This window comes from Schistocerca cancellata, chromosome 1, assembly GCF_023864275.1.
Source record: "Schistocerca cancellata isolate TAMUIC-IGC-003103 chromosome 1, iqSchCanc2.1, whole genome shotgun sequence".
Classification (NCBI taxonomy): domain Eukaryota; kingdom Metazoa; phylum Arthropoda; class Insecta; order Orthoptera; family Acrididae; genus Schistocerca; species Schistocerca cancellata.
This window is the reverse complement of record NC_064626.1, coordinates 721999749-722014786: the sequence shown is the minus strand read 5'-3', so window position 1 is coordinate 722014786 and position 15038 is coordinate 721999749. Positions and strand designations below refer to the sequence as shown.

General features: G+C 38.5%; 1 protein-coding gene across 4 annotated transcripts in view; it reads left to right on the top strand.

Annotated features, from left to right (window-relative positions):
- Positions 1-14582, top strand: part of LOC126185077 (E3 ubiquitin-protein ligase RAD18-like) — a 110837-nt gene extending 96255 nt beyond the window's left edge. For 3 of the 4 annotated variants that reach the window (XM_049927882.1, XM_049927873.1, XM_049927865.1), the window contains exons 7-9: positions 8559-8607; positions 8755-9447; positions 14135-14581. In XM_049927882.1, coding sequence (XP_049783839.1) covers positions 8559-8607; positions 8755-9447; positions 14135-14370 — 978 coding nt within the window. In that variant the 3' untranslated portion in view covers positions 14371-14581. Of the gene's footprint in view, positions 1-8558; positions 8608-8754; positions 9448-14134 lie in introns of all 4 variants that reach the window. The other variant, XM_049927890.1, reaches the window with a different exon arrangement.
- The last annotated feature ends 456 nt before the right edge of the window (positions 14583-15038 follow it).

Genomic DNA, 15038 nt, shown 5'->3' with positions numbered 1-15038 from the left:
GTTTGTAGGACAATAAAAAGCCTGTACAAAATCAGCTGTCACCCTAGTCAACAGAAATTTTCATCAGTTGCCGAACTATTGCAGTGTAATGTCAAAATTATGGTACAGTAAAAGTTGGAAGCCAAATGTGGTGTCACCGCCAGACACCACACTTGCTAGGTGGTAGCTTAAATCGGCCGCGGTCCATTAGTACATGTCGGACCCGCATGTCGCCACTGTCAGTACTTGCAGACCTAGCGCCACCACATGGCAGGTCTAGAAAGACGGACTAGCACTCGCCCCAGTTGTACGACGACATTGCTAGCGACTACACTGACGAAGCATCGCTCATTAGCCGAGCAGATAGTTAGAATAGCCTTCAGCTAAGTCCATAGCTACGACCTAGCAAGGCGCAGTTAACCATATCTGGATAGAGTCTTACTTGTATTCACCATAAACGATGTATACCAAAAGGATGGATTAAAGTTAACTATTCCCAAAGCAACGTACTTTTCTTATTAGCATTCATTGAGCATCCTGTTTCAGACTTCACGATATTCTGGGTGAGCTGATAGCGTGCCTATTCGGCCCTTCTAAATAACACTGTGTCGACACATAACACCAAAAGTGACTAACGCATCTATCATAGCACAGAAAAGATGGATATGTCCTGGGCAGAGCTAGGGATTTTAAAGAAGGGATCTAACTTTGCTGCGTATCTGGCAGCTTCGAAGACATTTAAATGTGACACATTGATGTGGTTTCACTTGTTAGTACTAACACCCTGTCATGTAATATAATGCATCATATTAAGTAAAGTACCATCATACATAATGTCATGTCGTAAAACATGACATGCTATCATGTTATTCACGTGGCATTTGTCGTGCCGTGCAATATGTCACAATGTTTCATTAAAATATAGGATGCATGCAGCCCCACTCTGGGATAATTCCCATTATATATGTACCACCTTACTCAGATACATCCTATCGTAGATTCATCCCACTCTCTAGAAGCACATAAATTAGCTTCTGGATTCTGAGCACAGGATCAGGGACTTAAGCCTATAAATTGCAAAATGCAGGTGTTTCAACACCTTGCAGCTAAGAGAGCTCACTGTGCTTGGGAAGTAGGGTTAACTCATAAAAAAAGCACAAATGGGTCAAGATGTTTTGATTTAAAACCTTTGAAGCTGCCAGATAAGTGAAAAGCCTAGTTCCATTCTTTTACATCACTGACTCTGCTCAGCACGTATTTACCTTTTTTGTGCCATGATAGGAGCATTTATTATTTCTGGTTACCTTTTTTGTGCCATGATAGGAGCATTTATTATTCTGGTTCCCAGCTTTTAAACTATCATAAATTTGACATTAGACTGCCAAAGCTTGACAACCAATGAAAATTTTTGTTAACTTGTGTGATGATTGATCCAGTATCGATTCTTCATTGTCTTTCGACCCATGTTGCTTATACAGTGGCGATGGATAAAGCTTTCACAAAACAACAGATGGACCATTAATTACATGTATTTGTCTACCTTCTTACAAAATTTGAACTGATTCGATTCAATTTAAACCGTTTCCATTCATCAGGGTGTATACGACCTGGGACAATCGGGAGATCCGGGAAAAATTCGAGAATTTTTTCATCTGGGAGAAAACCTGGAAAAACCCGGAAATTTTTCGTTGTTTCGTTGTTTTGCCTGACGTATTAAAAAACATTCCACCTCGTGTTTGACAACAGCTGTGGTTCAGCATACTGTTGTACTACCAAACTTTAGAATTAATCTGTGTAACTATTTAAATGAAGTGTATTCAGGGAGATTGATGGTCATTGAGGTACAATGTTTTGGCCTCCCTGTTCCCCAGACTTTAATCCACTCGATATTTTTTTAAATTTTTTTTGTGGGGTCTCTTAAAGGAACAAGTTTATAGCACTCCAACCATGGGTGTACACGACCTAATGACTCAACTGCATGCCGCTTTGGCAATTTTGTATGCAGGTTTGTTGCGTAGGGTCCAGCAAAGTATGATATAGTGAGTGGTGAAGCATTTGCAAATGCAATGTGGTCGCCTTGAACATCTTCTCCAAGTGAAAATTGCTAGTACATGTACATCCCAGCTCTGTGAAGATAAGCCTGGACATCAAATGTACAGAATGGAATTACAGTGCATTGTGTAATGTGCAATCTAGTGTAGCCTACATATTGTGTTTTTTGTACCTCAGTGGATATAGACTGTGTTAACTGTATTCACTGTTATTTTCTGTTGGCTTTATTTGTGTCATGGACAAAACAAAGTGGCCATTTATGTCTGTAAGAAGTTCATGTTATGTCTTACACTGAGGTGACAAAAGTCATGCGATACCTCCCAATATCGTATCGGACCTCCTTTTGCCTTGTGTAGTGCAGCAACGTGACATACTGTGGACTCAACAAGTACTTGAATGGCCCCTGCAGAAATATTTAGCCAAGCTGCCTCTATGGCAGTCCATAATTGTGAAAGTGTTACCGGTGGAGGATTTTGTGCATGAACTGACCTTTCGCTTATGTCCCATGAATGTTTGATGGGATTCATTTCATGCAATCTGGGTGGCCAAATCATTTGTGTAAATTGGCGAGAAAGTTCTTCAAACCGATTGCGAACATTTGTGGCCTAGCAACATGGCCCATTGCCATTCATAAAAATTCCATGGTGCTTGGGAACACATTAGCAAAGGCAATTGTTAGTTGTCTGCTGCCATTGCCCATTAATGCCAAATTTCTCCACACTGTCGTAATGAATATGTTCATTTTATGTCCCACATTGATTTCTGCAGTTATTTCACACAGTGTTGGTTGTCTGTTAGCACTGAAAACTCCACGCAAACACCGCTGCTGTTGGTCTCTTGAGACTGTGGATATTGGAATACTGAATTCCGTAATGATTTCCGAAATGTACCTCTTGTTTCTAGCTCCAACTACCATTCACCATCCAAAGACTTAATTCCTATCATGCAGCCATAATCAAGTTGGAAACATTTTCATATGAATCACCTGTGTACAAATGTCAATTCCAGCAATGCACTGTCCTTTTATATCTTGTATATGTGATACTACCACTGCCTGTATATCTGTATCCCATGGCCTTTGTCACCTCAGTGTAATGTTTAAATAATGGTAAGAGTAACAGAAAGAAATGCTCAAGATACCACATTGTGGAGGCCTAAATTGGATACAGTTGGATGTTTTAACTGAAAAAGAAAATGTTTGACGTGAATGTGACTCGGAACATTGGCTAGTTTGCGTATCTGTTCACCACAGCATTGCCTTATCTGACTGAGTTACTGGGATAGCTCCGGCACAGTGCAGAGTTCACACTACCTGTTCTTGGCTGTGCTGCACACAGTTACAGCATTTCCAGAGCCTTGTTTTTAGATTGCATTTTTATTAAACCTATTGGCGATACTAGGTTTTGTTAGATACACTTTCGTCTTGAATAGGGTTGAAAAATTGTATGCCAACCACCACGTGCAACATTGTTTCTTCACTCTGTATTTGTTACAGTGCTTCCAAACTGTCAGCTTTAAAGCCCCTACAGAAGCAAAAAACTTCATAATCTATACTACTATATAAATACAAGTCATTTCTTTAATGTTGTTAGCAAAATTCTCGAAAAGTTCTTGACCAACTTACTTCAAATTTGCACGCATCACTATAATAAGTGCTGTTATATAAAGACAAACATTGTTTAATGTTCTTACCTAAAATCTTGAAGAGTTATTGACCAATTTACTTCATATTTTTACACGTTATTCTAATAAACATTCAATTTGACATAGGTGATGTATATTTTTAAACAATAATGTATTGGTTTTCCGGTAAAACTGACTGCGAGATAGAAAATCCTGTGCTATGAAAACGTGCATTTTCATTGTCTTTCTCACAGTCAGTTTTTTCTACGAAAGTAGGGCATTTAAGCCTTGAAACAAATTGCTTTTCCTCATATATACTCTTTCTCCTTACATATAACTTTTAAAAAATTGCACACACAACCAAGTCCTGATTTGTTTTCTTCCTTGCAGTCGTTTTTAACAGAAAACATGAAAGTTGTGTTTATGGCTTATCAGCCTATGATTTCTACGGAATATAAATTGTTCAAAACTTTGTAATCCTACCCCTTTGCAGATTAAAACTATGCAAACTGCCGTCATTGAAGGAACTACCCTCACAGATCAGTAGCAGGAGAGGTTGCTCATACCCTGTACACCAGTGATCCGAATTGATTTGTGTGTTCTTTTGAAGAAACTTCAATTCCCAATCAGACTTTCATTGGCAGCAACTATGAGCAAGGATTAAGTTAAGAGGAGGGAGGAAGAGGAGGTGGATGGAGAGGGAGAGGGAGCAGGAAGGAGGATGTGGACAGATAGGGGAGGGGGGAGGAGAAGATAGACAGAAAGTGGGGGAGGAGGGAGAGTTGGGGAGGAGGAGATGGACAGAAAGAGGGGGAGGAGGAGGAGATGGAGAGAGAGAGAGAGAGAGAGAGAGAGAGAGAGAGAGAGAGAGAGAGGTGGGTGGTGGAGATACGCACAGAAAGGGGGGGGGGGGAGAAAAAGATTAGGACATATACCCAACTCCCATAGACATTTAGTAATTGCAAAGCATTACTGAGTTCAGTAGTAAAGAAATAAAGATAAATGTCAGCATATAATAGCATAACAGTTTCTTAAATATGTATAACATTATCACCGAGAAAAACACTTTGCAATAAATAAATAAATAAAGACTAAGCAAAATATGCACTGCCTGTCACAAGCACTAGTATTTTGAATCCAGACATTGTGATTAAGGGGACATTTAGCTGTGGAATGATGTAGCGCATTGTTTCCCCGCCAGCCCACCTCTGGATTTGCCATTAATACCATTTACATTGCTCTTCTCATTGTCATTCTCCTCTAAATTAATTTTTTCTGCTTTGTCTATAATTTCTTTTAAATTTCTCTCGTTCACCTTTACTTTCTTGGTATTGAAGATAGATATTAATATTATGGTATGGATGAAATGTATCAAATCTTATTTTGAAACTGAAGAAACTGAACTGCATAAACTGTTTACCCATCTTCATTGCATTTCACACTGGTTGCTTTCCAACTTTATTTAAAATATAACTGTTACTTTTTGCTGCAGTAAATTAAAGTGCTTTCAGAACTGTCATTTTCCTTTATTACTGTGGACACATCAAATGAACACTGGCAATTTATAAACTTTTTTTTAACAAATAAAACATTTATATGTAAGTGACTCACTGTCCTAGGACCTCCACTTTGTACAGCAGAGGTGATGACAGTACCACCAATGATGCAGTATTCAGGTGTGTGGGTTGTTAGCGGTCTCTTGTCTCATGCTACCCTCTGCTCAGGCCACGAGAAAAAGTGGACAGATTTTAATAATAGGGTGCATAATTTATTTTGGAATTATAACTCAAAATGTAGTACATTGATAACGTTTTACTTCTGTTTCACTGACTGGTGCTCCATATTTGGGTGTGGTTTTAAAGATTTACTCCTGTGAAAAAGACATAGAAGTAAGTTGATAGAGACACTAACAAACACAAACACACACACAAAATTCAAGCTTTCGCAATCCACGGTTGCTTCATCAGGAAAGAGGGAAGGAGAGGGAAAGACGAAAAGATGTGGGTTTTAAGGGAGAGGGTAAGGAGTCATTCCAATCCTGGGAGCGGAAAGACTTACCTTGGGGGGGAAAAAAGGGACAGGTATACACTCTCGCGCGCGTGTGTGTGTGTGTGTGTGTGTGTGTGTGTGTGTGTGTGTGTGTGGGCGCGCGCGCGCGCATATGTGTCCCTTTTCCCCCTAAGGTAAGTCTTTCCGCTCCCGGGATTGGAATGACTCCTTACCCTCTCCCTTGAAACCCACATCCTTTAGTCTTTCCCTCTCCTTCCCTCTTTCCTAATGAAGCAACCGTGAGTTGCGAATGCTTGAATTTTGTGTGTGTGTTTGTGTTTGTTAGTGTCTCTATCAAAATACCAACGCTTTCATTTGGTAAGTTACATCATCTTTGTTTTTAGATATATTTTTCCCACGTGGAATGTTTCCCTCTATTATAGACATAGAAGTAAGTGTGATATGTGAAAATACGTCGTCATGCATGAGTGACATTGTGAAAAAGGTTGACTTGTGTGAAAGTGAAGGATGAGGACTCGATGGGAGAAAAGAGGGGGGGGGGGGCAATAAAATTCCACATGAGGCAGCAAAATCCCTGTAGCTGGCCATAACCGATGATGTATCGTTAACCGACATTTAATTGTAACAAATCATACCAAGAGTGACGTTTCTGATAAATTTTCAGTGCACCATTGCCTTGAAATGGCTTACTGTCATAACACGCAAGTTATAATACAGAAACAACAAAATATGGTGATATCCATTATGGAACCTCCAAAGTAGCAAGTGAAGGACATCACTTGACCTGACCCGAATGCTTTGAAATGCTGTTGGTTGTTCTTGTCTTGGGCTGAGCTGTCCCTGATGATAAGTTACTAAAATGGTGTTCAGTATTTCCATTTTGGTATGACTAAAGTAGCATTACATAGCAGACATACGGACCTATCTTTATGCATTGTAATGAAAAACTGTTCTTATACTCAGCATGGAAGTGGTATGTTTTCCTATGTTTATCTGCACTCATTTTTTCACAAACATGTTGCTAAATGAGAAGTATAACATGGCGTTTGGACTCCCTAGTTCTTATCTGTAGTTCTCAGCAATGGTCAGGAGACCTTGTGCTGTAGGTTTTGAAGTTGTTCATTGCCAACTTTACAGCATACTATTCGCCAGTGCTGACTGCATTGTCACTGAAGTGTGCACTGTTCTGCTATTTTGATCATGATTGTTTCATAAATAAGTGATGAGGTGGTTATTTGACATGTCAGTGCAAACAGCAATCTCAGTTTGGATAACATTAAGTATTTAACTAATCAATAATTATCTCCATTGTGCTCATTGTTGTTTTTTGGAAGCTCAAAAACAGAGGTTTGAGTTGCCTACTGGAAGTAGAGCATGTTCCGCTCCCACCCCTCCCATCACTGCACATTGCATCAAGTTAAAGTTTGTTCATGACAGTGGAATGCAGTTGGAGACGAAAGAGATGGAGACAGTTTTCCAATTTACCGCCCACAAATGCCGTTCAAAACACTCATTGTAAACAAACTGGTATTTTACAAAAACAGCTCGTTTAAACAGATTTCGGACAAAGGTTTTGAAAGATCGGCTCTTACAGCCGTAGCAATCGACTGGTTGCTTGTGATCGATGGATTGACCACCTCTGTTCTACATAGTCTCCCTCTCACCTAAGTGCAATGCACAGAATCATTATACAGCCATATGAAACAGCAGAAAAGTCTTTCTTTGGAATGTTGTAAAAATTGCACATAACATTTTGATTTTTGCCAGACAAGAATTGTCTGTATTTTTCATTGCAATTGAGTTGGGGCAGTCATCCACACATCATTACTGTTCGGGAATCAGGGTGTTTTGGACATACTTTTCTCTTCTTCAAAATATTCTGGAGAGTGTTGTGAATACTTGATGCAGAAATGTTTAGTTTGTTGTTCCTTTAGGATTCGGGATACAATATTGTTGATATACTACTGCTGTCCTACTTAAGAATGCACATATGATGTTTGCAGTTGTTAGTTCTAGCTGCCACCATAGTTACTTCGCTGATGTCACTTATACCCCATGAATAAAATATCTTCGTATTCAGTTAGCTCATAAAATTTGTGTCTGAGGAATGGATGTAAATAACATTTGACTAGTTGGGGTAAATTTTCAGTCTCTCAGACATTTATTTGAATCTTACAGATGGTCATTACGTGTTCTGCATAGTCATTAGCAACTAGCTGTATATGAACATATGTTTGTAGTTTTATTGTCTTTCTGACATAGAAGTTAAAAATAAGGCTTGTCTTAAGTACCAGGTATTATTATGGCATGATTTTTCTGTTGTTTTCCTGCCATGACTGACAGAGGATGTGATTAGACAGTTTGACAAGATATTGTGCTGGAAAATGGAATTGTTAATCTAGCTGAGTACCAGGTATTATGCTGCACTATGATTGTGCCAGCACACCCTGAAAGTGAAAGGTAATCATTAATATTAAAGTGGCTCCTGTTTGTAGCATACTTAGAATAGCTACAATGGCTGTTGCCCAGTTAAATCTCATGAAAAGAAAAAACTCAGCGCTAGGAAGAAATTAAGGCAAGTCTCTAGAGCATCTGTGTGGTAAATGTTGTCATGAAATCATATTTTACTTGAAGGAGGAGGATATAAGTTTGCATTCTGAATTGTCTGCTAATGCGTGACCTACTACTATAATTATTTTATGTTGACATTAGCTATTTATATATTTCTGTATCTACTTTTGTAACATATCACTATTCAGTCGTTGAATTCTATTCTGTAACATGTAACTGTTGTTGTATGATTTAATATCTATTTAAACTACTATCCTAAGAATATGTTTCCAGATTCCATTTTATAATTCATCGCAATAATTTATACATATCCTACATTCCAGACATTTCCAAAAAATAACGAGAAATCTGATGATATACGCAGAGAATATTGTAAGTACTTAAAAAAAATAATAATAATTCTTGTAATTTTGTTTTGTAATTACAGTAAGTGTCAAGCTTTAATACTTTATTACTATGTAATGAATTGTTTGCATTTAAAGTTGGTTCTTATTTATGTTTTATGTTTCTGTTACACAGTGAAAAAGAACAAATCAAGTTTTGAAAACTTAATACAGATGGCAAAGCAGCGACTGCAACAAGAAAATCCGGCACAGCTTGCATCCAGTTCTAACACTGTGAAAGTATTGGAGGATGATGATCATGACAGTTTTGGTAACAATGTCCAGAGAATGGAGAGTGGTCAAAACATTCTTCCTAGTAATGATGGTGAGAGTAGCAGTACCTCAAGTATAACAAATGAAGTGGACATAAAGAATAGTTCCAAGAAGTGCTCTAGGAAGCTTCAATACTCAGATGATGATGACGATCCTGAAGAGGGTGTCCAAGTTAACTGGAATTTTCCTTGTACATCTTTGATGAATCAAGCGAGCCATTCAGCTGATCATGCTGCCAAAAATAGGTGTAATTTGGTCGGTGACAGTGTGCCTGTCAGTGGAACACCTTACTCATCAACTGTAAAAACACCACCGCAATATGTGAGAAACAGTGATATAAAAAATAGTGGGAATGACAGTAATACAGCAAATGTACAAGCCTCACCTGTGTTTGCATCACGATCATCAGTAAAAAGAGTTAGAAGTGATTATTCAGAAGTTCAAGCATCACCAGAAATGTTTATAGAGGAAATTCAAGAGAGCTGCACTCTGAGAAATGGTAATACCAGTGATGCTGAGAGTGAGAAAAGTATCAGCTTGTTAGAATATGATGAAGGTGAGTGACTGTAGTTATCGTTGCCGCAGTGAAACAACTGTAACATTTCCTAGGTATAGATTTATGTTCATTTATAGTAGTTCTGCTGTCATAAATAAAATACAAATGTGCATTATGATTTACGATTTTCAAGAACAGAACAAAAGTTCAGAGACAGAATATTTTAGAGGACATGTTGAGTCGCAGACAGGCACAATGAAAAGACTGTTTTACATTTTAGCTCTTATGCAAATGGCCTTCTTCAAAAGTAGAAAACGGACATACTTTCACTTAAGCACAACTTGTGTGGACGTTTTCTACCATGAGAAAAGGTCTTTTGGTTTAAAGCTTAATTGTACAACAGTCTTTTCATTGTATGAATGTCTGTGACTCAGTGTCTCCTTTATATGGAGAGTAGCAATATATCCTTTCCATAACAACGTTGTTTTTCTATCCTTGACTTTCCATTGTTTAAATATGTTAGGGGAGTAGATGTGGTCATCACTCAGAATTCCGAAAGTGGGAGTGGGAAAAGGGGCAGGGGAGTAAAGTGGACTCTGCTACTGGCTATTGAAGACACTGGATGCAGCCAACTGTAAATAATAGCTCATGTTGCCACTAAGAATATCTGCCACCTGGGTTTAGAGCAATCTCCAGTTCCTGTGGACAGCTGGCTGAATTCATTACAACAGCTAGCCTCATAGGCAGGTTGGAAGCAAGGCTCATGATTTGGGTTGCATTTTAATATGCAGAACTGATCATGATCATCTGTTCGTGAATTTACACTGCAAAGGAGTCTTGTTATACATGCTTTTGCACTCTAAAAACTTTTTCTCAGTTTGAGGAGTTACTCCAGAATATGATCCATAATGAGATAATAGAATGAAAGTAGCAGAATATGCAAGTTTTTTCTGTTTATATATCCTACATCTGACAACATTCACATTGCAAATACAAATGTGTTTAGTTGCCTGAAACGAGAAATGAACCACAACAAAATGTTAAATTATGATTGGAATAAATACTATATAGGTTGGTCACCAAAGGTGGAGGTGTATTTATTACTGTAAAGTATTTGATCCTATGTAGTGAGGTTATTACAGATTCATAATATGAAGTATTCTTACTGAAGGTAAGCATATAGGAGGGCCGTTCAGAAAGTAACCTCCGGTTGATTTAAAAAAATACACCAAGTTAAATAAAAATATTTTAATATATACATCTTACAACTACATCTTTGCACTATTTTTCTACATAGTCTCCATAGCTATTGAGGCACTTATCGTATCTCTTCACAAGCTTCGAAATTCCTTCTGCATAAAAATCACCCGCTTGTGCCTGGAGCCAGCCTGTGACCGCATCTTTGAGCTCTTCGTCGTCATCAGACCGCTGTGCCTGAGCCATTTCTTCAAATGCATGAAGAGGTGATAATCACTTGGCGCCAGGTCTGGGCTGTAAGGTGGATGGTTGATAACGTCCCACTTGAAGGACTCAAGAAGGGCCGTTGTTCTGCGAGCAGAGTGAGGACGGGCGTTATCGTGCAAAAAAACGATACCGGAAGTCAGCATACCACGGCGTTTGTTCTGTATAGCCCGTTGTAACTTTTTTATTGTTTCACAGTACACGTCTTGATTAATGGTCGTACCACGTTCCATGAATTCAACCAGCAACACCCCTTTGGCATCCCAAAACACCGTTGCCATCAGTTTTCTGGCAGAAAAATCTTGCGAGGCTTTTCTTGGTTTGGTAGGCGAATTTAAATGTGCCCACATCTTTGATTGTTCTTTTGTCTCAGGGTTCACGTACTTAATCCAGGTTTCGTCACCGGTCACGATTCTGTTTAACAATGGTTCTCCTTCGTCCTCATAACGTGACAGAAAGTCTAATGCAGAGGCCATTCTTTGAGTTTTGTGGTGGTCGGTAAGAATTTTGGGCACCCATCGTGCACAGAACTTACGGTAACCCAATCTTGCTGTCACTATCTCGTACAAGAGAGTCTTAGAAATCTGTGGAAAACCAGTAGACAACTCCGACATTGAGAAACGTCGATTTTCACGAACTTTTGCATCAACTGTCTGAACGAGTTCGTCAGTCACCAATGATGGTCTACCACTCCTCTCTTCATCATGAACGTTTTCTCGTCCACTTTTAAATAAACGTACCCATTCACGGAGAACTCCTTCACTCATAACTCTTGGTCCGTACACGGCACAAAGCTCACGATGAATAGCTGCTGCAGAATATCCTTTGGCTGTAAAAAACCTTATGACAGCACGCACTTCACATTTGGCGGGGTTTTCTATTGCAACACACATTTCAAACTGCCACAAAAATTAAACTAGCGCAGGTACGACGTTCACTCGACCACGGCTTGATGCCGATTGACCTGTTGAGCGCGTGAACGCACAGATGGCGTCGCTACTCCCCCCACAACCCGCACTGTGACCGATCGGAGGTTACTTTCTGAACCGCCCTCGTATGTTGGATCAAACATGCTAATTGAAAGCTTTTATAGACCACGTGCCTCAGGAACTGTAGTTGCAAAATGTGTGTAGTATGGTAATAGGGAGAGCCCCATATTAACATAGGTTCTAGGAATATGGACTGAAGCAAGATTATTCTGAACACCTTTAAGTACAGAAGCAATTTGTCACAGCAACACCTTACACTTCTTAGTAACTAACAGACACAGACTTATCGATTCCTAAAGGTGGGATTCAGTAGGCATAATGTATTTGTTATTAAAGGAAAATATTTTTGCTTGACAATTATGGCAAGAAAAAGATTGCAGTTTTTCAGAGCAGACATCATCAAACCTTTGTCTCTGGGGATGAAGAAGCGAGCCAGGTTGTGGCAGATGGGAAAGATTTGTGTTTCTGTAACACTGTTAGAGAGTTTCTGCATAAGTAGAATGAGTTTCATCTCAGGTTTAAATGAACTCAAAGCCTTATTGCAAACAAAAGAGCACTGCAAGAACATCCTATTAATTCAAAAGTCAGATTTTGCAGAGCCGTGGGGGTGGGGTGGGGGGGGTGTCTTATGTAAAGTCTTCCGAAATTGTTTCAGTGCAGAAAACTGTAATATGATTTATCTTATCAAGCATTACAGAATGCTGGAAGTATGTAAGCTTAAATCACTTGACAGAGGGAAAGTGACTGTATCTGATGAGATGCATATACTGTTCGTCACAGATTATGTGACAGAACTTTATCCTCTCCTAGAAGAAGCTATTGCAGGAACAAAGTGTTTTAAGTGATTGAAAAATTGTGCAGATTATTCCCATTTTCAAGAAGACCCATCGAACAGATGCACATATTGCTTATTTTCAAATTATAGACCACATTTCTCATTGCCTGGTTGTAATCTTTCTCTGGATCAAAAATTTTCTCTGTAGAAATAAACATGGATTCTGCAACTAGTGATCTTGTCTAACTTGGTTCACCGACCCAAAAAAGAGAGAGAGAGAAGAGGAGATATGAGGCACTCAGATTGATGTCATGCACTTGTCACCTACTGAGCAAAATATGAGCTTACAGAGTTGTGGACCACCATCGTGATGGGATTCAAGATTCTGTAGCAGAAAGAATTCAGCATGTTGTTCTTAATGGGCTAAATCATCAGATCTAAATTGGACACTAAGAGTACCACCAGAGTATCGCATTCTTCAAATGGGTGGGCTGTTTTGGTTTCAATAAGTATTTACTGTTCATCAGAGCAGACATCTGTGTGTCTGCCATACCTACACAGCTTGCTTTCAGTATTTGAAGTGGAGTTTGTATAAGCAGTGGTTTTTCCAGCCTTAACGTGGTAACAGATTGGCTGTTGGAAAGGGCGGGTAATTGGTGCAGGGAGAAGTATTAATTTGGAGGACATGGGGTTGGGTCTGTGATTGGTGTAAATATTGTGCTGGTTGTGTAGCAGGACTCATTGGAAGGAATTTAAGAAGAATATTGTTCATTGTCGCACAGAAGAGGTGATGTTGCAAGCTCTGACAAAAATTGTGTTTGACCTGTTCTGGCCTGAGCAGATTCCCTATTAAGGAAAGTAATTTATGAAATTGTGAGAGAATGCAGCACAGAAATTTTTATTATTGACTTACCCTGTAGAGGAAACCTATGATGTTGCTTTAACAACTGACATAATTAAAATATGTCATGACAGTCTTCTTGCAATTGATATTATTCAGATGTCAGAGTGTGTGTATGTGTATATCACACAGTAGGAAAAAAAACCTCTTTGTTTTTCAAACAAATAGTGTAACAAAAATAGACAGTCACCTCACCATAGCTCTTTCAGTTTACAATGTAGGCCCATAACAGTCAATATTCGCATCTGTCACATTTTTATTCCTAACCAAGTTAAGTGGCAGTTCATAGATCATTACTAAAAACTTTTATGTGCTTGTGCTTTTTCATGAAAAAATATGGTAGGGATATTTGATATTTATATCTTCCATGCACTCTTGTTTCTCATTTTTTTAAAAGTAGTTCTTGTATTAAAACAACCCCTCCCCCCCCCCCCCCCAACCTTTTCCCATACACACACTCTCTGTACTTTATGCAGTTTTGAAACTTGGATTGTAAAACTGTAGTGAATGCAAATATGTTCTTGATGTGTAGTTCACATGCTTTATCCTATTTTTACTATGCAAAGGAAAAAGAAATTTAAATATTTTATAGGTACTCTTAAAACACACTTTTATTTTCAGGTGGTACCAGTTTTCCAGAACAAAGGGAAACACCATGTCAGTTCCCTCAAGAAATTGTTTCTAATAATGTAGATGTAAAGGGATCAGAGGAGATAGATTTGGGAGGGTCTCCACTCCATCCATCATCTGAGGAATATGTTCCTTATGTTCATCAAAGAAAAAGCAAGAGACGAAATTTGCATGCTGCAGAGCAAGAGAACATTGATAGAGTACTTAGAAAAAGAAGCAAACGATGACAGTGAACGAAATTGCCACAACATGTGCTAATCACTCCATAATGTATATCAGTGCATGTAGATAAGCATTAGTGATGCTTTTAAAGAACTGTAAATATTGTTTTGTACAGATTATGTATATTACAGAAAAAATACTATATTTTTCTCAGTTAGGACATCACAGATTTGTAATAAAACTATATTAATGAAAACTTTTTGTAATTTGTAATAAATGAATTCAGTTTATAAAAGATCAGTTTTTGTATTTTACCTTAAATTGTGAAATGGCCTTTTTCACATTCTTATTGTCAATTACAGATAATTTTTCAGGAGGAGGAGGAAGGGGGGGGGGGGGGCGAGAGCTAATTGTGTACAGCTGGACTGGATTGTTGATATAATAAATGTATTCTCTCTCTTTTCTGTGGATTTGTTTACTTTACTTTATAAAAGTTAGACATTAACATTCTGTTGTTTGTAGCCTTTTCTTTCTTGCAATATTCCAGTGGCTCATAACTTTGGTTCAGATGGCTCTGAGCACTATGGGACTTAACATCTGTGGTCATCAGTCCCCTAGAACTTAGAACTACTTAAACCTAACTAACCTAAGGACATCACACAACACCCAGTCATCACGAGCAGAAGGCTCATAACTCTTAGGTATATTAGACATTATCATGTCAAAACGTACA